Raw genomic sequence first — 24,610 nt, 5'->3', positions numbered from 1 at the left:
GCTTAATGAAATTAGCAAATGCCCCTCTGGTTTATTTGATTCGTAATTAGGTAATAATGCTGAAAGAGGCTTATTTATTTAGACAGATGTAGAGAGGTCAGAATTAATTTTTTAAAAACCTTTTAATTGAATTCCCTTTTCATTTTCACAGTGGTGTTTAGTTAAATTTTCATGTTAATGCTGGTGGCTTTCTGAAGATCTGAACTAGATCTAGAGTCTCCAAATTAACACAGGTTGTTTAACCCTTTTCATCTAGCACTCCATCGGGGACTTCCTGAGCTAATCCCACAGTATTTGAATAATTAGAAGGTAGTAATGAGGATTTAATTAGTCCTTCAAATAGGCTGGAACAGAACCCCTAAGAACTTTCCCTCTTGGACATAGATTTTGTGCAATTTTTTTTTTTTTTTTTTTTTTTTTTTGATACCGGGGATTGAACTCGGGTCCTTGTGCTTGCAAGGTAGGCCACCGAACCGCTGAGCTAAATCCCTGGCCCAATTTTGTGCAAAATTGATGCTGCTACAGGACTGTGATGTTCTAGGAAGTGTATTCCATACTGCAGGCAGTTCTTTGCCAGCACTCTGTAACTATCAAATCTTCACAGAGGCTTCCTGGGTGAAGTTTTCTGGGATTGTTGAATAGCAACACAAGGTCTTGATTTCTATCCTCTTTGCCAGCTACATGAGGACCTGTCCTCATGATGGGCAGGTTGACTGTGCCTCTTGTGAGTTGACTGTTACGGTATCTGTGGTATGCAAACTAGTCAAGCTGGACAAGTCATATTTTTCCCCCACAGTTTGTGGAAGGATCGGGAGAAAAGAAAAGAGATCAAAATTTTGCATTTTTGTAAGTTTCAGGTACTTTTTCCAACCCAAGAGAGTCCTTGATAGCTGTTCGTCAGTAAGAATCACAGAAACCTTTGTAATCTAATCTTCACAGTGATATTTATCAGTAGTTGTGTTTTTATATAAATAATGCTGTACTCAGCAAAAGTATATAATAGAAGTGTGCATGTTCTGTGTACTACCACAAAAAGTAAATCAGAATTTCTATATTTAAACACTTTGAGGTTTCAGATTTTTGTGTTATATAGATGAGTGAATAAAATAGGTCTTCATTTTTCTTATATTTTTATTTTATTAACGCAAATGTTAATTGTCTAGGTATAATTGTTCCCACTAATTAATGGTTCATTTTAGCTTCTTTTCATAGTCTGAAAAGAATTTCTCTTAGAATTTGTAGCCACGTACAATCTTACAACAAATCTTTCTCCCTTAATACTGTTAGGGAGGAGATCTGTAAAAATGAATTAAATATCCTTTGTGGATTAGACAGAACTTCTTGAGGGCATAATTGGATCTTATTTCTGTTCTATGACAGGGACAGTACTGAAATGAAGGAGACCGTCACGGTAACTGTCAAGGAGTTAGAAATGGAGTTTGATATTTTGTTCTACATTTGCAAAATATAGATACTATTTTGTTTCTCTTTCTGTTGGATTCTCAGTTTTAAGTATGACAGTAAATCTCCAGATTCTGAGAGATTTCATAAGATATACTGGTTGTTAGAAAATGTTCTTGTAATCTACCTAGAGTTCTAAAGAGATGATATATCATTTCCCTGCTATGTGCTGTGTATGTATAATAGATCAAATATCTTGAGCCATTAATTTTATTCTGCCCTTACACCAGATGCAGTTGATGCAGCTTCTGCTTTTAATTGGGGATCCCTTTTTTTTATGATCCACAAAAAATGAAAATAAACTCTAATGAGAGGGTTTTATACAAGACAGGATATCTTGACATTGCTCTAGGAAGCTGTTTCTAATTTCTTGAGCCTCAGAATTGTGTCTCTGAGCTAGACTATGGGCCAAACCAAAGGTCATCAGTAGTGGAGAAATCAGTAGCGTAGGTTTTGGGTTAGTTGTATCAAGTTCCTTTTAAATCTACTGTCCAGAAATATGTTCATCAAAAATCTGGGAAAACACATATCATGTACAATAAGTCAATTTTATATTCATGGAGCAACCATCTGTCTTTTAGAATATTTTAAAAGAAAGATAGTATTGTTTCTTATATTATGTGCCATAATTTTTTGAATTGCCAATTAAAGTGTGCTTTTAATAGTTAACATTCATTTGTAATGGGCTTATTACTCTTCGGTGAAAAGTATTTTAGAACATCTGGGTCTTAGGTAATTCAACATTGTGTATTGCAGGCACTGATTTATACCACCATTTTTCTCTTGTTATTTTTATGTTCTCTGCCTCTGTAAAACCGTGGTCTGCCTTGTGTCTGCCTTTTTTCCAACTCTGTAAAGCTAGACCCATTCTTGATTTTTCTCTCCCCAAATTCTCCAAATGAATGAGTCCCTGAATTCTGCCAGCTCTTCTGTAATGGTTTCCACCCATCTATTCTGAGCATCAACTAATGTAATTTTGATCTAGCTCACCAATGTACCTTCAGCAACCTCTAGCTCTTCTTCCTATAACTAACCTTATTTTCTCTCAGTCCATTTTTCCATTCCACATCTAGAGTGGTTTCTCCAGAAGACTGGATTCTCCTCATAAATATCTTCAGTACCTTCATTTTGGAGAAAGGTAAACTGATTTGCTCAGTTGAGGCCTTGCCCTGTCCATCCCTGGACTCCCTTTCTAGTTTGCCTCTCATTACCCATCTATCTCTCAGCACCCTGCCACACTGAATCTCTTTTAGGACTTTCATATAAACTTCTCTCTCTAATTGGAACACTTTTATCACCTATGTTACCCCAATGTCCCTTTCACCCCCTGGTTATCTTGCCTACCTTTCTTACTTATCCTTCAAATCCTGGTGGCCTGGCACTTAGGCTTTGGGTCAGTGTTGGTTCTAAAGACAAGAGTTGCAAAGATAAGTAAATGAAATATGCTGACCCTGGCCCTCAAGAGGAGAGCCATAATACTCAGGGCCCACTTACAGTTAGGTATTCATTCACACTCCAGAACCAGAGCTCCATGAGGGCCAGGACAGTGAACTCATTTTCATGGTGCAATGCCTCATACTTTACAAGCTGTTTCTCACTTTAATCTGCTAGGACTTTAGAATGACAAGATCTGGTTTTAGGTGCAAACTTTACCATTCACTAGTTTTGTGACTTTGGACAATTAATTAAATCTCAGCTTTCTCATTATGTAAAATGAGGATCCGATTTGCTATGGACATTCTACACAGATCAAATGAGATCTTGTAATTGAAGTGATAAATTGCAAATCATTGTGAAAATACTAATAATAAATGTAGACATCAGATACAAATAACTCAGGTGTAACCTAGGTTGAACAACATAAGCAGTTTCTTTGCTTTTTCCTTTGCCCTCAGCACTGAAGCCAACTTAAAGCAGCTAAAACTTTAAAGATTTGTATATGAGAAGGCAGGGTATTTTGCCCCTGTTTGCCATCTGATTAATCAGTCTGATCTTTCCTTTGATTCTAATTTACTCAGTGATAGATGATGTAAATTTCAAGACTAGTTAGTGACTGAGAGACTAATGGGGATAGGTGGGAGCAGATTAGATGCTATTGTGTGTGGCCCCTATAATAGGGTGCTACAGTAGCAAGGCAAAGGAGAAGGAGCAATTCTTTTAGTTAACCAAATAGCACAGCTGGTAGAATGCAGGGGAGCCTGGGTTAAAGCCTTGAATGGGCCATTCGTTACTGTCTTCCTTAAAGCCATTCATGTTGTGAAAAAAATCAGGCAGGCAAATAAACACTGATGATATTAAAATGTAAGAATATTTTTAAAATCTATTTTTCTCTCCAAATGGGAATTTGGCACTTATTTGTGAAGAGAAATAACTCTTGTCTGTATTTCTAGTTGGAGACACTCCTCTGAGGTGGTGCTGTGTGTGACCATTATTTCACACATGTGATAAACCATCTTTTGTTAAACTGGCTTGCAGAAACAAGGCAGTAATTCTGTGAACTTTTAACAGATGCCAACATGAAAATAAATTGTCCACATGCCAAAGCAAAATCATTTTTTCCTTTTGGTGATGTATGGAATCTTGGATGTCTAACTGGTATCCTGACAATGCTTTACTCTCTTCTGGGTGAAGAAGCACGTTTGAGAAATTTCAAAGAAATTTTAGAGAATGGGTGTTGTGCTCTTCTATGTGAGCCTGGGCATTCTATTTTCTTTCACGTAGGACAAATCATGACTTGGGTTTGGGCATGACTCACTTTTTCCAAAAGACTTAAGTGTCTCTAAAATTTAACATTGTAGATCACATGAAAAGGAAAATAATATACAGTTGGAGGCCATGAACCACATAGAAATATGTCTCTGGACTTAATTTTGCCAGGCTCAATGGTGCACATCTGTAATCACAGCTACTTAGAAAGCTGAGGCAGGAAGATTGTAGGTTCAACTCTAGTCTGCACAAGTTATCAAGACTCTGTCTCAAAATAAAATGTTTAAAAGGCCTGGGGTTGTAACTCAGGGTCAGAGTACCTGCCTGGCATGTCTGAAGCCCTGGTTTTAATACCCAGCACTGCAAAGGTAAGGAAAAAGAAAACCTCTTGGCTTAATCTTTCATAATGAATCCCTGTAATGGAGATTGAAATAGCATTTTCCTTAGGCTTGACTCTCTACTAGCTCAATGAAAATTCCCTAACCACATGAAATGTAGTTTGAGAAGCCACATTTCAACCAGGCATCCCGACTGCAGAGCCCACCTTCTTCCTGGCTGCAGTGACTCTGGGGTTGACAGTAACACAGGTGATACATATTTAGGTGTTGGAAATAAGTGGCCACGCTTTGTGAACTGTTAAGCAATCTTTTCCTTCCTTTCCTTGCTGTCAGCCATCAGCTGTTTTGATCCCGCTAATAACTTTCTCAAATAGGTATCTTTGTTCCCTCAGAGATGATTCTTTTTATACACTGTAAACAGGGAATCAGCAACCTGACTTATCAAGCCACTTTTATCAGTAAAAGTTAGTGGGTTCTGAGTGAAGAAGTTCTGTTATTCACTAAAAGCCCATGTGTTTGTTTCCAACTCCATACCATACTCCGGATACCTTGTTTAATAAGATGGTGTATTTTGAATCTCAAGGAGCTTGGAGTCTGGGGAGAGAGCCAACCACAGGAACAAGTGATGATGGCATTGTAGCATCATGTAATATAACACCACTTTGCAAGTGTGTGGTAGTGCCACTTTTCCCCCAGGCATGTGGCTAGTGGAGGCAGGAGCCAGAACTGTGGCAGATACGAATGCCTCTATGAAGGGAGGTGAAGGGCATTCTGGGCATGGTATGTTCAGTAGCCACACTGCTAACATTGTATTTCTCATACTATGCCTCCCATGAGTAGACATCTTTCCCCAGTGTCATGTAAAGTATCAGAGTGCATTGCACATGATAGAAGTAAACTTGTTTTATGAGTGTGTGGAATGCTATATGTATGCTCACATATGCATATTAAATTATAATATAAAATGTTTCCCAGCTGGATTTGGTGGCACACACCTGTAGTACCAGCTACTTAGGCTGAGGCAGGAGGATCAGTTGAGTTTCAGAAATAAAAATGCACTTGGGCAACACAGAGAGACTCTTATCTCCAAAGAACAAGCAAAATGTTGAAGTGTGAGAATGTAGCTCAATGCTACAGTGTATGCTTAGCATGAAGAGCCCCTGGCTTTGGTCCTCAACACCAAAAAGGAAAAAAAAATAAAGCTTAAACAAACTAATATTGAACAAAGCTGTTATCACCATAGTAGTAGACAAGGAATAGCACCCTCCCTAGAACATGAAATAAATATTGGCTGAGCAATGGGTTATGCACTCTTTTGTGGTCTCACGCAATCCAGGGCCGCCAGGCAGCCCAGAGTACCTGAGTGATGGAAACTCACTGGGAACTCCATGGCAGGGCAGGAAGAATGGGTGGGACCAGATTCTGAGAATACATGAGGCTGGGTTAGAAGTGTGGCCTTTGTTCTGTGAGTTATTTACTGGGTATCTGTTTCCCATTAGAATGTTGTCTCCTTGTTAACACTTGGCACTTAAATGATCGGTAAAAGAGAGACAGTGAAAGTGATACTACATTGGCTAAGATGTTACTACTTTTTATCATACCTAAAATGATGTTTCTGTATAATTTTAATCATCTTCCCTTATTGATAGGTCAAATACATTTTAAGCTCCTCCAGTGCAAGAATGACATCTTTTGCTTTAAAAAAAATACTCTTATTCTTGGCACAGTTCTATGAATGCTAGAGTAAGATTGGGGCATGCTGGTAGAAGATTTATGTAACATTATTGTAGATTGAGTTACTAGTTTGATAGCTTAGATGAAATTCACACAATGAATAAAAATCTCACAGAATCACTGTAAAGGCAGTAGTACTGCCATGGTATAGCATTTTCTTGGTGTTTTCCAGTGTAGAAAATTATTTGACTCTCAGAATGATCTTGTTAGCCCAGACAAGTAGTACATTTTCTATTTTATACAACAGAGCTGAAGGTCCTGCTCAGGGTTTGGTAGAAGTAGCATCTAACCCATGTCTTTTGCTTCCACATAGATAAGTATGTTTGTACTTCTCTTCTTGCAACACATTATCTGAAATCGATTTTGCTTGAATTTTTTTTCCCCCTAAAGGGCAGCTGATTTTTCATGTTAGATATGTGCCTCTCTTCATTTGCATTGTGGTAAAGCAAGTGTTTGTATTGTGTATACATGTAAATACAGGACTCAAAAATCATAAATTTACTTTAAAAAAACCCGTGTGTACATTTATGTTAATGAAATATATGTTACACGATGGAATCTCAGTTCATGAATTCGATTCTTTCCATAATTCTGGTTGCAAACTGAATTGATTGAGAATCAAATTAAATTCAGTGCTTAGGTTCAATGTTGACTTTATGGGGAAATTTGATTGGGTTTTCATCCAGTTTGGTTTGTGACCCATAGCAAGAATTGAGTGCATGAAATGAGGTACCACTGTATTTTCATATGGAATTTCTAAGAAACATTGTTTTATATAATGTAAATAAACTTAACTGCTTTAGTTCTTTGCCAAAGTTTGAATTTCTCATTAGATGTTTACTTGAAAATTCTGTAATACATTTGGTAATATGTTAGCAATACTGTATACATTCTTAATGTATAGGAAATTCACTTATACTTTCTAAATTTCCCTTACTAGAAAGTTTTGTCTTCCAGATTTAAGTGTCTTATAACCAGAAATTTTTCACACCTATTTTAAAACATGCAACTTCATTCTCTTAGCTGTTAGATTTTCTATCTTCAAACCATGTCTCAAGCTGCCATTTTATAATAACTCTAAAAGAAAAATAAAATCAAATAAATATGCCACCATAAGTAGGTAGAGAAGTTTTGGTTGAAACTTGATTTTTTTCCACTTTGGGGGAAATATGTAAACATTGATTTCATTCAAAATAAAAATTTTTTAAATGATAGACAAAAGAACTACCTCTATCATAAATGGAAATTACGGCTCAATTTAGCCTTGTCCTAGGTGAAAAAATTATTTAGATTAGAATCTTACAGGACTTTGGCTAAAAGTGCTCCCACTACCATCAAGCACCAAGTCCTACATTAGCAGGTTAGAAACAGAAGCTGGAAGGTGAATACAGGCTGGAGTCTGCATATTAGCAGACTGACACCTGAACCGGAACTCCTGTGTCACTGGGTGGCCTTCTGGCTTCTGCTTTTGGAATATGTAATAGGTGGTAATCACTAATATTTTTTTGAGCATTACAGAGTGCCAGACCTTTTCACTCATAGCAACCCAATGAAGCAGATATAATTGTCTCCACTTTACAGCTAAGGAAATAAGTGATAAACATGAATAGTTTCTATAGTTACAGTGGAAAGTAGAGATTTTTTAGCTAGTATCTGTCTTCTTATTTTTCATCCACCTATTTAGAAGACTATGAAAATATTCCATAACTTTAAAAAATTTTTATATGGGGATTACTGTTGGCATTTAATTGTTATTATATATTATGTATCATTATCAAACTCCTAATTGGTCTTCCAGCTTTTAACTTTACTTCCCTTCAGTTTGTTCTTCATCCTGCATATTGGAGTAAAATTAACTTCAAGAATGTGTCACTTCCTGCCACTTTGCTGCTACGGTACTCTGGCTGATGCCGGTATTAATCAAACCAAATGGCCAACTTCCTACGAGATTGCAGAGCAGGGCTTTGAGCCCATCCGCTGCTGGGTGGTGGTAACAGCCTGGTGTGCCAGCAGGAATGCTTGTCATCAAGAAACAGTACGCAATGTGAACAGGCAAATGATGCAAACAGACCACTATAGAAAGAACCCAAAGAGCTATTAAACAGTGTTCATATTTGCTGTTGATAAGAAAAATACAGAGTAAAACACAACCACGTTTGTTGTAAGAATCTTTTTGGTTTATGCCTTGTATTCTGAGTTACTACTTTGAAAATAACAGTGCATGGTGTACTAACTATTGTATTCTGATACTACTTGATTATGTAATTTTATTTTATTTTTTCATTAAATAAAATATTGTAAATACCTCTGAAAGGATTCACTGAAGTACCATTTGGTTTTGGCTGGGAAACTCCAGTAAGAGAGGGAAATGGAAGGGCTACTTCCCATAATGCATTCTTTTAACTTTCTGGAACATATACACAAGTATCGGGGTGAAGCAGAGATACCATGTATTTAAATAAAACAGACACAGAATAAAAACTCAGCTTGTTCATTCTATCTAGAAGCTAAATTTGAATATGTGGTGTATTTGGGAGTTAAAGGATATTTTTGGCAGTGTACAAAGCAGAAAATTGCTGAGCTTGTTGGTGTATTTCTGTAATCCCATCTCTTAGGAGTCTGAGGAGGAGGGTTGGCACCAGTTCGAAGCTAGCCTGGGCTACATAATGAGTTCAGGTCCAGCCTGTGCTGCTAACAAGATCCTGTCTCAAAAAAGCAAGACAAACAAACAAACAAAAAAACAACAGAAAATTACCATCATCATCTCTTCTGTATTACAGAATACTTTTGGTGTGTTCTTTCAGTTGATCTTTATAAGAAACATCTTCATTCTAAGATGAGGAACTGAAACGCAAAGAAATTATGATTGCCTGAGGTTAAAATAGTTAACTGGATTTATTTGTGTACTGCCAAATATTTAATATTTACTCACACATATGTCTCCTCTATTTGATTCCAAGCTGGTGACACTAGACTATAATCCAAGCCTTCTACTCCCAGCCCAGTGCTGTCAGATAGTGATGGCCAAGTCAGAAGTCAGGGGAATCGTGTCAACTTTCCCATGTGTGCTTTTAGGGAACACAAGGAAAGGGGTGACTTATAAAAAATAGGAAACGACATTGTATGAAGCTTCTATATGTGGAATCATTGAAAAATATATAGAAAGAAAATTAGTTTTCCAGTTTTAATTTCTGAGTGAAGAGGAAGATTCCATAACTCCTAGGGCTTTATCCCTAAGTTACAGATTTAATGTTGTGACACATTCCATTTTTATTGTTGTTGGTTTATTTGTTTTTGTAGTGCTGGGGATGGAACTCAGGATCTTATGCATGCTAGACAAATATTTTACCTCTGAGCTACATTCCCAACCCTCAGTTTGAACTGGTTTTCAGATGCTTTTAAAGCCTTTGCACAAACTTTATTTTCTGCATAATGCCAGTGATAAAATTGTCAAATGGGATGTTCTTTTAAAGCCTGAATAAATAGTCATAAAATAAAGAAGTAATTTAACCCCAGTTACAGTTCATTTGAACAAACCTTAAGCCTGCAGAATATGTTCCAAAAACAAGGAAAGGAGGTGGTGGGATATCATCAGTGTACTGATTCGTAGATACCTACTAGATACCTTCATGGTAGAAGTAAAGTTGAATGCTAATAGAACCTGTGATGCTGTCCTTATCTAATGAACAGAAAAGCAATTGTTCAGAAGTGGTGGGGGAGATACATATTCACACAGAATCTGTATAGAATTGAAACACTTCTTTATTAAACAAGATTCTGTCTGAAACATGAGAGTTTCATAGTAAAGCTTAGATAAATATTTCATGTAAAACCTTAAGATGCCGTTACTTATACTAATTTTAGTACCCTGATTTTTGTTTGTTTTCAGATTAGAAAAAGCAAACATTTCCTATAATACTTACATTTAGGAGCTGTCAGTTCAGACCAATTTCATAAGGCTTATCTTTATAAATAAATTAAATAGGATAATAAGGAAGACTCTGCTTTTATGTGTCCTAAACAGAAACAGTGTTAAAAGACTCTTCTTTAAAAAATAACTTCTTCTTACTAAAGTTAGCCCTAGTCTTTGTAGACACAGTGTACCATACCCTTCTAAGTTTATGTGAACCTTTGATCTAGGAGTTATCTCATATTGTGCTGCTACAATAGACTTATAAATTAAAAAAAAAACAAAACAAAAAAACTGCTGCCCTGGGTTCTCAAGAGCCAGCAGCAATCTGCCTCTTGCAGGCCAGAGCAGAGCCTTCCCCTTGGTGATGCAGGGACTCTCATTAGGACAGACTCTTGGTTCTGTTGTTTCTTTCTCAGACTGACCTCTGGTGATGTGCTGTTTTGATAATACCAGCTTCTATCAGTTTATCAAGCACTTATTATTTGTGCTAAGCATGTAGTCTAATGCATATGAGAAATTTTATGTCTACTCATTAAAAAACAAAAAAACAACTGGGTATGGTGGCACATGCCTGTAATCCGAGCACTCGGGATGCTGAGGTAGGAGGACCTCTGTGAGTTCGAGACCAGCCTGGGCTACATAGTGAGCTCCAGGTCAGTTTCAATGACATAGTGAGACCCTGTCTCAAAAAAAACAAAAGACAAACAAACAAACAAACAAACAAAAATACATCAGGTTTTGAAATTTACTGTCTCCCACATACTGTGAAAAAAAATTCTGAAAGGAGCACTGGGGTAAGCATTAGTGCCACATACAGAGTGGGGAAGATGACAAGCAGAGCAAGTTGAAGGAGGAAGTCAGGATCTGATTTGGAGGAATGGTATACAGTGTGCAGTATCCAGTGGGTCCCTAAATATCTGCTATGGAAGGTGTTAATCTGTGCCTCACGTGTTGACAGCCTTATTCAGGAATCCGGATGAACAGCTCTTGCCTTAGGAGCTCAGAGGGTAGGAGACACTGAAAACTGAGGGCCACTGGTGTGAGAAAGGTGGCATATTAGGGGCCAGAGAACTGATGAGAATGGAGGCTTCCAAGCTGTTACTGTTGCTTTTTTATAGGGGCTCTCTCTACAAGAATGGATATGGTAACTTGCCTTTCTGCCCCTTTTGCTTTCTCTAGGTGAAATTCGTCTTCTACTGGGTACCAGGAACTCTGAGGACTAGGGTATCCCTGTGGTACTCTCCTAGATCCCCATCTGGGTTTGAAATATCTTTGGATATTTTCTTAGGGTATTCTCATAATATCAGTCTTCTCCCTATCTACCTTCCACATAATCCTATGTCTTTGTGTACAGAGGTTATGAAACATCTGTATTCACATATTTTTATTTATCTTCCACTTAGGTTTTATGGCAGGCACACAAAGAAATCCTCAGATGTCTCAGTATGGCCCTCAACAGACAGGACCATCCATGTCGCCTCATCCTTCTTCTGGGGGCCAGATGCATCCTGGAATGAGTAGCTTTCAGCAGAGTAACTCAAGTGGGACCTATGGTCCACAGATGAGCCAGTATGGACCACAAGGTAAAAACAGATGTTCTCCAAAATGCATTATCACTGGGTGGAGGAAATTGTGCTCATTTGGTAGTCCTTTGAGGGTTTCACATTAGAAATGCATTTTAAACTTCCCGTATTTGTTACCTGATAGAGAAGGGCAGTAATTAAAAAACCCACAGTTCTTTGGATGCCCATACTGATAAAGAGAATCGTCATAACCACTGTTCCTTAAGCATTTATGCACTGGGGAGCACTCATGTGAGTGAAGTAGTCTCAACAATGTACTTCCAGATGTTTGTGGACAAAATAACACAATCCTTGTCCTCAGATTTCTAATTTCAAACCTGAATTTGTTGTGTGGGATTTGAATTTCGGCCCTTGTTCTCAGTAGCCTCCATTAGGAATTGAGCTGCTGGTTCAGGAGTGTGTCACCCTGTGCAGCATCAGGTGGACAGCAGCTGTCACTGCCCCAGTCACCACTTTCCTACTCTTAGAAAATAGGACAGAGTCTGATGCAGATGCATGCTTCTCCAACGGAAGAGAAAAGAAGAGTAAGAAATGAATGGAGCCAGGCCCCAAATAACCTGTTTATGTCTTGCCTTCCTAGAAGCTGTTGATGGTTTTTTTCAGATAGTCATAGAAGCTTTTCAGCAAAGCCTTTATAACCTTGTACATATTTTTTAAAGTAATTTTTAACAATATATCATTTGAATTTAGCACCTTCTTTATATTTTGTTTGGGGCTAAAATCAGTGTTCTGGTTCTCCCCATGAGCAAATCCAAACTAACCACCTGGTGACAGAAAGTGACATGTGCTACACTGATTGTTTAGCTCTAGAAATGTTCTTACCTTTGCATCTCTGTTAGTCCTTTTGAATAGCAATTGAAATGACTCTTTTCTTTCTCTTAACTAACTATGAAATTTTCAGTAAGACAATCAGCTTGCCATCTCCACATTACTATAGGTTTTGAGTCTCGGGAAAGATTAACTTGTGTGGAAGACAAGAGATCATTAGTCTCTTCTGTTTTCAATTGGATGACATTCTTGTAGGATTATATATATTATTTGTTTTAAAACATCTCAGGGAATGTTTGTTTTTTCTCATTGAGTTTATTGTTACTTTTTAAAGTATACAGTACAGTTACATTCATCATTGGGATCTTGTACCTTTACATGACAGATCTTTGTCCTCATTTTTTCCCCATATCCCTGCCCTCCCTTCACCCCCTCCACCGCTCCCTATTTACAAACACTTTATTTCCATTTTTTCAATTTCTCATTGAGTTTATTGTTACTTTTTAAAGTATACAGTACAGTTACATTCATCATTGGGATCTTGTACCTTTACATGACAGATCTTTGTTCTCATTTTTTCCCCATATCCCTGCCCTCCCTTCACCCCCTCCACCGTTCCCTATTTACAAAGACTTTGTTTCCATTTTTTTTTGTTTTCACAGAATGTTTTATACAACCTCTTTGGTAACCATTTTATCACCAGGAGCATCTTCTTCAAAATTGTCACTAATAATAAGCAGCATTTATTAAATATGTCTTTCTGGGGTCCTGTTCTAAGTACGTTTCACATATAAACTCCTTGTCTTCACAACATGCTATGAAATTTGTGCAGTTACTGTTTCATTTCACAGAGGAAGAAACTGAAGTTCCAAAACAGGCAAACACTCTATCTAGGTACACAGTGACTGACAGGGCTAGCACAGTTCACTGCAAGCTGTGGAACCCATTCTTTTGATACATAGAAAGCCTTGAGAAGTTAAGTCTTTTACCTATGCATGATCCCACAGGCAAGAAGTGGTAGGACCAGGGTTCAAACAAAGGGCCACTGACCTCAGAAGCCACTCACTCAGTCACAGGTTGACCATCCTTGGGCCTGAGAGTACTGTTCTCCCTTCTGGCTATCCCTACATTCATTGAGCCACTAGGAAAACAGAAGCCAGAAGCTGATTGCTGAATTTGTTGTTGGGATTTGCAATGCTCTTTAAGGAGCATTTTAGGAATATGAGCCTATAAATGAATAAGAAAATCTAACATAATTAAGAGAATTCCTGCCAAGAATGGGAAAAGGTAATGTGTGTGTGTAGTTATATATGTTTATAGCTATAAAACCTGAATTATTAAATTTATAAATAAGGCGAAACCAACCTAACTGTAAAAATGTTTACGGTATATCTTATGAAATATTTTTCTCCCTTCAGAAATGCACTTTGTAATAACTACCCTTGCAGAGTGTTTGCACATAGAGAGGGCCAGAGGGAGTCTCTTTAATGGAAAGCAGTTGTGTAATTAACATTAACTGTTAATAAATAAATTTATATGTGAAAAAAGTTACCTGTTAAATCACATTTTGCAAATCTGTACAGAGGTCCCCAGGTGGCCTTCAAGAGGCTTCCTCAGACAATAAAGTGAGGAAGGTAGAGACTGTCCTTTTTCCTCCTCTAGGGCCTCTTTCCCCACTGCAGTTGAAAGGCTATATGAAAGGCCATATGCCTTGGCATCCAGGAGCTCCTGCAGGATGTGATAGAAGGAACTTCAACTCATAGACTTCTTCCTTTCTCACCTTAGAGACTTTGCTGTTCTATTATAAAGTACAGTACAGTAGTTACTGTTATTAAAAGGTTTTTCTCCCCAGCAACCACATGATAGATAATCTCAATGAGAAAACTGAGCTTTATGGCCAGTAGTTTTCTAAAGGCCATGTACACAGAACCATTTCTGCTATTTCATCAGATATTAGCATCTGGTTGTACCCATGTGTCCTGGAGTCTGTGTCCAGTATTAGCTTTGATGATCATTTCTCTCACTGCTTTTCCCAGGAGAATCAGGACACACACAAGCACATTTGACCACAGTGGCTCCTTTCTGTTTCTCCAACCACCACCACTCTAGAATTGTTACTGCTTCATTTCTTTTCATCATGTTTATCACCTCAGGACCTTGTCTGTATTTATTTTTCTGTCTCTGCTACCAGAGTGTAGGCTCTCTGTGTTCCCGTTTGCTACTGAATACTAAGCATTTAACACAGCCTGGCTTATAAGAAGCTTTTAATAATGATTTCTTAAACGAATGAATTTTGCTAAGACAGAGAGAAGTCCAGAGTTACTGGTATGCCTCCTGGCCCCTTCCTGGATGCTTAATGGGCTGACAATCAGTGCTTACAAGTAATTTAAAATACATGATGTCTCATTGCTGGAAAGTGAAACTAAGGCTAATTTTTGTCAGTTTCAATGCCTCTGGCATTGAGTTTGCATTACTTAGTCAAGAATTCTTTTACAAGAATTCGTTGTTGAAACATATATGCAAAATACCAAAAGTGAAACAATGAAGTGATACCCTAAAGTAATAGTTATGTCCTTGTCTTTTATAAATTTCATTTAATATGGTTATCATTTTTATAGTTTGAACATTTAAAATCTTATTAATGTAGGAAAAATACAATGCTTTGTATATTGATTCAGAAAAGAAATTATTCCCACAAGTAGGATTTAGTGTAACTTGGGCTAAGTCAACTTGCATTTTAAAACTATTTGTAATATTCTTAACTACTTGATCAGTTTCCCTCAATAAAATAGTAGCATTACATGATAGTTCTGAGTACAAAGAGCCAGAAGTTTTAAAAATAGAACTTTTTTCAAATTCAAGAACAGTAACCAACAAAAAAAATTACTGAAAAAAGTCATTTGTCGTTACAGAAATGAAAATTAAAGCCAGTTATTTCTGTTACTAGCCTATTAGAATGATTAAATTTTTTGACGTTTGACAATATCAAGTCCTGATAATTAGAACTCTTATACAGTGTTTGGTAGACATGTACATAAAATAGCACAGCCCTAGTTTGCCAGATTTTTATTAACTTAAATGTACACTTACCATACAACCCCTCAATCTCATTTCTAAGGTTTTACCGACTAATTTTATACACAAAGACTTGTCACAAATATTTTTAGCAGCTCAGAAACTGGAAAGTGTCCACAGAATAGAACACCACTAATAAGTAAAAGGGAAACTACTAATACATGAAGCATTGTGCACGAGTTCTGAAGCATGATGTTAAGTGAAAGAAATCAGACACTAAAGGCTGTTCTGTGAGACTATAAGATACTGCAGAGAGCGAAAACTACAGTAGGAAAAATCAGATCAGGCTTTGCAGGGCTGGAGTGTGGATATATGATTGGCTACAGAAGGGCAAAAGAGAACTTTCTGTCAGGGTAGAAACATTAGGAATCTTGATTGTGCTGGTGTTTTGCTTTAATTTCATGTGTTTGTTATTGCATGTAAATTATATTAATAAATGTGACTTCATATCATGTAGTGGACTGCTATAGAAATGGGAAATATTGTTGGCTAAAGAAAGTGTGTGTTTAGCTTTAATTCATGAATACACTTATCATAATATATAACTGCATTTTTTTCTACTCAGTGTTGACTGTCTAGTTTATGAAGCATTCGTTTCAATAAAAGTGAATAATGCAGAACCTTGCTTATAGTAGTCATCCATAAGTAATTCTTGAATGCTTGAACCTAAGAAGGAAAATTTCATGTGTGAGTAGAAACAGTAGTTGAATAAAAACAGTAAGCTTGCTTCACTGAGTATGACTACCAAATTTAAATGTTCTAGAGTCAGATGCAAAATTATTTGCAATTCTCCTAAAATGATGGTGGCAACTTGAATAGTATAGTTGCTGCTTTCTCTCTGTGGTGCTTGAATATAAATCCTGGTGGGTTGAAATCTGAATTATTTGGTGACTGATTTTCCAAAGCAAGTGTGCCAAGATGAACCCACTTGAAAACTGTGGGCTCTAGGACTTGGCTGAAAGACCAGTCCAGCTGAGGTGGGCTGGCCCAGCATCTGCTGCCTTCATTGTGCTTAATGCTGCATCCATCTGTTTTCTGTCAAAGCTAGTGCCAACAAATTACTAATCTATTAGTGAAACATGGAAAAAAGATTGCACTTCTCCTTCCTGGCTTTTCCTCTTCCTTTCCTTGGCTTACATAGTTAGTTTCTGTTTATTTGGGGGAGAAAGATATGCTGTTGGGTATGTGTGAGGGAGTGAATTATATTTTGCACCATCCACACATCTTTAAAGGAGGGTGGAGAAAGATCAGCTTGCTGTTCCAATGGTGGATGATGACAAGGGCAGCTGTCATTCATTAGGCAGCTCTGCCTGGCACTACACTTAGCACTTTACCTGCTCCCCATTAACATCACCACTTTCCAGATGACAGTACTACTGTGCAGCGAGGTTAAATAATTTGTGAAAGTCATGTGCCAGAAAGTATCAGAACAAGTTCAGATGCCATTTCTAAAGCCTGTGCTTCTTCCCTTGCCATTTTGGCAGCCATTTCGAGCCTTTAAAATGTATTTTTATCCAGGTACGTGATGTTAGTGATGAACATATTAAAGGTTCAAGGAAAGGAAAAGGGTACTTTGTACTTTTCCCAAATAGAAGCCTCCATAATTAGAACACTTCTCTAAATGTGTGCTTTTGTGTCAACCAAACTGATGAGAGAAAAGTAGCTGTGAGCCCCGGGCTGCAAAGTGCACACAAAGGCCTGTTTGGGTGGTGGTTGTGCTCCATGTCGGGGCTGGCAGTTACAGTACTTCTTGCTAGGAAACAGAGCCTGGCTCCCCAGCAAGCCCAACTGTGGAAAACAGCTATGAGGTCCTTAGTCTGCATTAGGAATGAGAGCTAGGATAGGGTGGAGGGCCACTAGGCTTCTTAGTGACTCTTTTCTCCATGTTCATTAAGATACAGCCCTAAACTGCCATTGAGACTCGAGATTTGAGAACTCGGAAGAACAGCATTTCTTCAGTCTAACTGTAAGCAGAGCTCTACAAGATCAAGCCTTCTTTCTCTAATAAAACCACATTATTAGTGTAGTCTGCAATAGCTATGTCCAAATGCTTGTTTGCTAAAACCAGATTAAAGCATTACTTCATTTCCCTCAAAAGCAAAGGGCACATATGTTTTCACTGCTTACCAAATGAATCACTTATCAAGCATTGGGGAGAGTGGAAAGCAGCCCTTAAGTAATAGCATAAATATGTGTATTAATTACTTGTACGTTTGGGCAATGAACCAGTATATGCATTTTAATGAAAGTAAAAGGCAAAGAGGAACAGTATATTTCACTGATCTCATCAGGTAATCTGGAAGTGAGGTGCTCTTAGCAAGGAAGATAAGTCTGAGTTCCTGCCCAAAGAGGAGATCATGAGGATGGAGCAGCCCACAGGCTTGCATGCGTCCCACAGGAAGGGATACTCAGAAGCACTTTTAAAACTTTCTGTGAGAAACTTGGAAATTGATGAACAGGCTCAATTATTTGTAACCTGTTACTTGAAAACAGTGCAAGCTTATTTCTTCACAGCCTGACTTTGTAGAGCAGAGCAGTTGGTTTTTGCAAAACAGCTGGTTCAGTGTGAGAGTTGCCACCAACGTGACTCCTGTATAGTTGGGGCCCTGAAGTAATTATGGCCAGCCTTGTCTGCTCCTGTCCCCCATACCCAGCATCTTCCTCTACTTCTAAGAACCTCCTAGGTCTGCTGTTAACCTCTCTTGGAGAATCCTCCTCAACTTTCCCTCAGCCTCCAGATGGTGTTGGGCTTAAAGACACTTAGGTCCACTTTCTGTTGCTAGTGTAGCAGTTTATTAGCATAATCCCAAGATTGGTCCACATCAAGGGTCAGCTGATCCTGGCCCACTGTAGCTCACTACCTGTTATTGTAGACAAACTTTTGTTGGAACCTTCCTATGTGGCTGCTATAGGGCAATAGTAGAGAAGTGAAAAGTTATTAAAGGCCATTTGGCCCACAAAGCCCAAAATACTACATGGCCCTTGGCAGAAAGTTGTCTAACGTAAGCAGTGCCCTCCACATCTTCAGGAAGTAAAAAGAAATGCTTCTCACATGATCCATCTAAAAAAAACAGGCACCCAATAATTTCAGAAGTCTATTGAATTTCTTATAGATTTGTAAGCAGTACTGCTTTATGTGTGTAATTTTAAGAAAAACTGATTTCATGGTCATGATATTATTATTATATAAATATGCTATTTCTAAGACATCAGAGAAGCTGGCATATCAGAGTGTAGTGTTCTTAGATTTTGAGTGGCACTCACCTGCCTGAGTCCAATCTGGGCTCCTCCAACTATTCACCATATGATCTGGGATTAAATTACTTACTGTTCCTGAGCCTTAAGTCCTCACCTCCAACAGGAGGGTTACAATACCTTGTCTTCTTAGGCTGCTTATAAAGAATTGATGAGTTAATTCAAAGAACTACGCCTCACACAGTAAATATGAACTCACAGCACCATGGAGTATTCCCTGAACCCCAGTCCCAATCTGCTCTGCTCTTGGCTTGGTCTTTGTGCTTTTACTTTTGTATTTTGTCACCTTTACCCCTCCTACTCCAGCACACACATAAATGCACACATGCATATACACCCACGTACTGCACATTGTGAGCTTCCAAAGAACAGGAATCCGGGTGTGTTAACTTGTACCTGTACCTGAGCTATACCTAGAAAAATTTCTGGCATATGGTAAATGTGTAGTTATGTTAGATGGATGAAGAGGATCTTCTTAGACGTAGAAAGATATGACTAAGAAATAGTAATACATATTCTACAAATACTGGTCTTTTGGCATTTCTTTTTGTAAAATTTCAGCAGTCATGTATTGAAGGCAGCATGGTTTATCAGTTCAACACATAAGTTTCAGAGTCAGTTTGCTTGAGCTTCAGTCCAATCTACTAGCTCTTGAATTTCCTCACTTGCAAATGGTAGTATCTGTATTTCATATGGTTATTGGGGTAAATGAGTGAATTTATCGAGGCAGAAAGACTTAGCCAGGTATCTAAAAGGCACTATGGCTCAATGATTAATATCTACTAGCATTATTGAAGTTCTATCATGTTTGCCATTAATTTATATACATGCAGTCAGAATAAGAGATGTATGGGAAAAAAGGAAAAAACTACAGAAATTATTGGCACCAGGCAGGTGCCATTCCCTTCCCTGAGTGTGCACCCTCTACAGACAAGGGTGGGAAGTCAGTCATGACTTCTCATTTCAGCCTCTTCCCCTGCTTGTTTCCCCTCATGCTGCCGTTTTGCTGTGCCCAGGTTCATACTACTGTTTGGAATCTAAAATACAATACCAAGCACAAACCAGCCACTTTATTTGGAGCTCAAGCAAAAATTTAAAAATATAGTTCTGACATTGTATAGAAATAGTATTGGATTAATGTCCGGAGGCCCACACAACACCCTTCTCTATGGACTTGAAGGATAATTTGGGCCTTACATGCATGTATTCTGCTGTAACAATTGGAGGAAATGTGGTAGGCCTGTCTCAAATTAGACTGGGAGTTGAAATTAGGATTTAGTTCAAATGTAGGAATGTAAGGTGGTGAACATATTAAAGCAAATGTCAGTTCTAGTATCCCATTGTAAAAGTAGCCTCATCATTTCAGGGGTGCTTGTAGGCTTTTATTTTTTGAGTTTGCCCTTTTGGACCTCAGAATTGTAGCAGAGAGCACATTTAGAGACTATTACTCTCATCTACACCAACAGGAAGGGCTAATAGATTATAATTAATACTCAATGATGAGCACATTGTTGGACAAATAGTATTACCAGTGAATGTTTTCATAAATTTGAAGATTAAATAGAAGGCCTTAATTTGTGTTTGCTTTTTGTTTAGGTAACTACTCCAGACCCCCAACGTATAGTGGGGTGCCCAGTGCAAGCTACAGCGGCCCAGGGCCTGGGATGGGTATCAATGCCAACAACCAGATGCATGGACAAGGGCCAAGCCAGCCATGTGGTGCTATGCCCCTGGGACGAATGCCGTCAGCTGGGATGCAGAACAGACCTTTTCCTGGAAACATGAGCAGCATGACCCCCAGTTCTCCTGGCATGTCTCAGCAGGGTGGGCCAGGAATGGGGCCACCAATGCCCACTGTGAACCGTAAGGCACAAGAGGCCGCTGCAGCCGTGATGCAGGCTGCTGCAAACTCAGCACAAAGCAGGTATGCCACTCAGGATCATGCTGGGCTATGTTCTGTGTGTTGACATGTGATCACATAAGAAACAGGCACTGCCTCATTTCCCTAGAGTGCACAAAAATAGCAAAATACACTTTTGCTTGGCTGTTGATTTTTGTTTTAATTTTGGCTTTTGTTTTGTATTTTGCATTAAATATGTTCGGTAATGTAAAGGTTAGAGAAGCATGTGACATCATGTTTTATGATCCATGGCAGAAGGAATCTGAGAAGTGGGCATGTCATTTTTGTGGGAGGGGCTTGAAATGTCTGTCGATATTCATTGCAACCAGCAAAACAGATCTTGTGTAGGAAAGTGTCTCTGGTTCCATTTTTTTAAAAAATGTGTTTGAAGCAGGAAACACCAAAGCCAAAAACTATTTAAAATCTAAAATACCAAAAAAGAAACATGTTCTCATCTCCACTTTTTTTTTTTTTAACCTTACCATAAGAATCCTTGTAAAATAGAAATTTGGAATGTGTACCTAAGTGTATTGTGCTTGGTCTAAATGTGTATGTGTAAGATTTATATATTTCATATTCCACTGTTGTGTTTTACTTTTCTGGTCATACCTTTCCATCTGTCCAAGTTAAAATAAATGTTTAAGGAACTTTAAGTTGATAGAGCAAGGCCTAAACTTTTATTACTTATTTTTCATCCTAATTCTAAACATTAACTCTTAAATACTTGGCTTAATAAATATAATTAGAAATGTTTAAGTAAAAAATGACTGTGCTTTAAAAGAAGTACATGTAAATATATTTTAAAACAAAGCACATTGAAAGTTGTACCTTGGTATCATCAGAAGATAGAGTCTAACTTTTGTCAAAGGGAAATACAGTAAAAGCTCATTTTGTGTGCGTGTGTGTGTGTTTTCCAATGTGCCCCTTTGTTTTCTTCTGAAACTGCTATTTTGAGAAGGCAGGAACCTTCTCTGATCTCATTATTCACCAAATAATTACAAATTTCTTTTGAGAAATTCAAATGTAAATCCTCCTTCCTGTCTCTCTCCCTCCACTCTTCCCTCTCTTTCAAACACACACACACACACACACACATGCACGCACGCACACTGTCTTTCCTCCACCCTCTCCCCCTTCCCTTCTCTTTCTTTCTCTCCCTCCTCCCTCCCTTGTTGTTTCTCCTCCCGCATTACAGTCACTTAAAGTCTTCTGCACCCCAGCTTCTACCTTTCAGCAGAACCCATGTAGACTCTAGGGCAGTGATGGCAAACCTTTTATTTTATTTTTTTCCTCGTTGAGTTTAGTGGTACATTTTAGGTATACAGTACAGTTACATTCATCATTGGGATCTTGTACCATTACATGACAGGTCTTGGTTCTCATTTTTCCCCTTGTCCCTGCCCTCCCTTCACCCCTCCTCCCCTCCCTAAAACCTTTTAGAGCTTTCACTGATAACAAACACCTGGTGGTGGCACATGTATTACAGGTTTGCCACCACTGCCCTGCGTTGGGGATTATTTGAATAAACATGTCTTTGAAGGCTGGTTTGGCTGGGCCAGTTGAAGTTAGATTTAAAATAAATTGGATTGTCTGTGGTTGAAACTCATAAAGCACAAGTTATTTTCCATCTGTTAAGTAGAAAGTATGTGATTGCTTTTGGCATGAGGCCTGTGATGGTGATTTGAGAGGAAGATAACGACAGAGATTAAGGCAGAATTCTGCTTGATTAAAGTCCTGCTGTGTTCCCTTTCTAAATCAGTGTATGGTTCTTACAGAAATTAATGTGCAAACACACACCCATGCATGTGTTTTTATTTCTTCATCCTAATCAGTAGGCCATCCCTGAGCCTTTGCCTTGCTTTCACAAACTGCCCATTTGAGTTAAGACTGGGCTGTTTATTTTTTATTTTACCAAAGTCAAATCTGTGAACTGAGATTAGATCTGCAATTAGAGCTCAGATCTGAGAATCTTACTTTTCTCCTTTGCCCTGTCTCCCACTTTTTTGTTTTCTTAAGGAATTTCACCCAGTCCCATGGCCTGGCAGCTGCATGATTCATAATATTCTGCTTATTTACCCCATTCTGTAACCCTCATACCTATGTGTGAAATAGCATGAGAAACAGGCACTCAAACTTGTGTCTTAGAACAAATCCTATTCCACTTTAGGCCACCATACATTAGGTTGCCGGCTTATCCCAGCCCGCCTGGGGCTGGCAGACAGCCCATGTTTTCTTCCCAGCACCCCCACTATAGCTTCCATGGTGCACCAGCCTGACCAGTACTGGTAGGTAGTGACACTCCCTGGGCTTGCCAAGGCAGGCCTGGGCGTTTTCTTTTAAATATGCCATTTGGCTGCAAAAGTAAGAACCAATCCAGGGATTCAAAAGATCTCCCAGAAAATCTATCTTAGAGGAGGAGCTTGTCCTATTTTTGTTGTGCTGCTTTTGTTTTTCTTCTTAACAGTTTTGTGGCAGTTTGGTAGAAATATGCATGCCACCCTCTGGATCCTGTCTGTATGACTTTTGGCATAGCTGCTTTACTTCATGCCTGAGAGGGAAAATAGTAACTTATGTCTCCATAAAAGCAATGGAATCACCTACTCCAGTATCCTTTCCCCATTTACTGCTGCTGTTTTGTCTAGGAATTTGTGATGTTCATTGCTTCTTCTGTCATAATTATGTGGTGAGCATTCTTTCAGCTATACCAAGATGCAGCCACACCTACCTGCACCCATGGCACACATAAGTAGGATGATCTGGCCTGCTCACTTGGGTGTAGGAGAGGTTTCATTATGGCATTGCTCAGCCAACAGCTATGACAGAGTTCTGTTATTTCCTTCCCGTAAGTATTAGTATGTCAAAGTTACTAGTAAAATACAACAAAATAATCCACAGTCTTCCATTTAAACACAGTGTCGTCATTTCAATATAGGAATACTAATTTCAATACAGGAATTACATAAGCAACAAAAAGTATCTCTCTTCCCTATAAAATGATATATCAGGTTCTGCCACCATTTTGAGGTTAATAAGTACACTTAAAGGTTATTATTACTGAGTAATTTACTGATAACATTTGATGTATATTAACTATAATATTGTATACAGACTTAATCGTGATTGTGATTGGTACTTTCAGTAGAAACATCCCTCATCTTTGGTTAAAATAAAAGAGGGAACTGTCAACTAGATTTGTTTAAACAGTAAATTTAGAGAACTACACTTTTACTATTTCTATGGATGCATGACACAGAAAGCTTTCTAATAGTTTTATATTCATTATACATTTAGCCAGCAAAAGAATATGAACACTTGGTAATTGATAATTCTAAATTCTGTAAACATGGTCCTTAATGTGGACCAAGAAATACAGAATTCTCCACATAAAATCCTCAAGGTTTAATAACAACTACAGAATAAAGTAAACAATTATTCTTGGGAAATTTTCTTGTTTTCCTTTGTACTTTCTCTTGGCACCTTCAAGGTCAGTTCAAGAGTCAGTAGGAAGCAACAGTGGAAAGAAGGACATTTATCATCATCTGCTGATCCACAGGCTCTGTCCTTTACCAACTCAGGAGTGCTGTTTAGATCCACAAAGCTAGTTTGGCTGTGCATTGCCAAGCCACATTAAGCAGCTGTGTAAAATGAGTTTAAATGGCGTGCATCAGAGTAAAATCTCCTTCACTGGGGCAGAAAATCAATGTTAGCTAATCAGCACGAGAGGATCAAATCTGTATTTCAGCCAGTAGCATCTAGATAGCTCCCTTAGAACACAACACCTACTCTTTAATTAAAAAAATAAGAGGAAGAAAAGTGTTGGAATTACTCTGTATAAATCTTAGAAAGTGCACTTGGCAAAGGCTTGTCTCTGCAGTCC

At 38.2% G+C, this 24,610-nt stretch overlaps 1 protein-coding gene across 3 annotated transcripts in view; it reads left to right on the top strand.

The window, feature by feature from the left end:
- The window catches only part of Arid1b (AT-rich interaction domain 1B), a 350,262-nt gene that overhangs the window by 274,247 nt on the left and 51,405 nt on the right, over positions 1 to 24,610 (top strand). For all 3 annotated transcript variants that reach the window (XM_033763302.1, XM_033763303.1, XM_033763301.1), the window contains exons 7-8: positions 11,556 to 11,735; positions 20,430 to 20,757. In XM_033763302.1, the coding sequence (XP_033619193.1) occupies positions 11,556 to 11,735; positions 20,430 to 20,757 (508 nt within the window). The remainder of the gene's footprint in view (positions 1 to 11,555; positions 11,736 to 20,429; positions 20,758 to 24,610) is intronic.

This window comes from Fukomys damarensis, unplaced genomic scaffold (assembly GCF_012274545.1).
Source record: "Fukomys damarensis isolate Sample0158 unplaced genomic scaffold, DMR_v1.0_HiC HiC_scaffold_14, whole genome shotgun sequence".
NCBI classification, from domain to species: domain Eukaryota; kingdom Metazoa; phylum Chordata; class Mammalia; order Rodentia; family Bathyergidae; genus Fukomys; species Fukomys damarensis.
The sequence above is the reverse complement of the archived record's forward strand: the minus strand, read 5'-3'. Positions and strand labels throughout refer to the sequence as shown.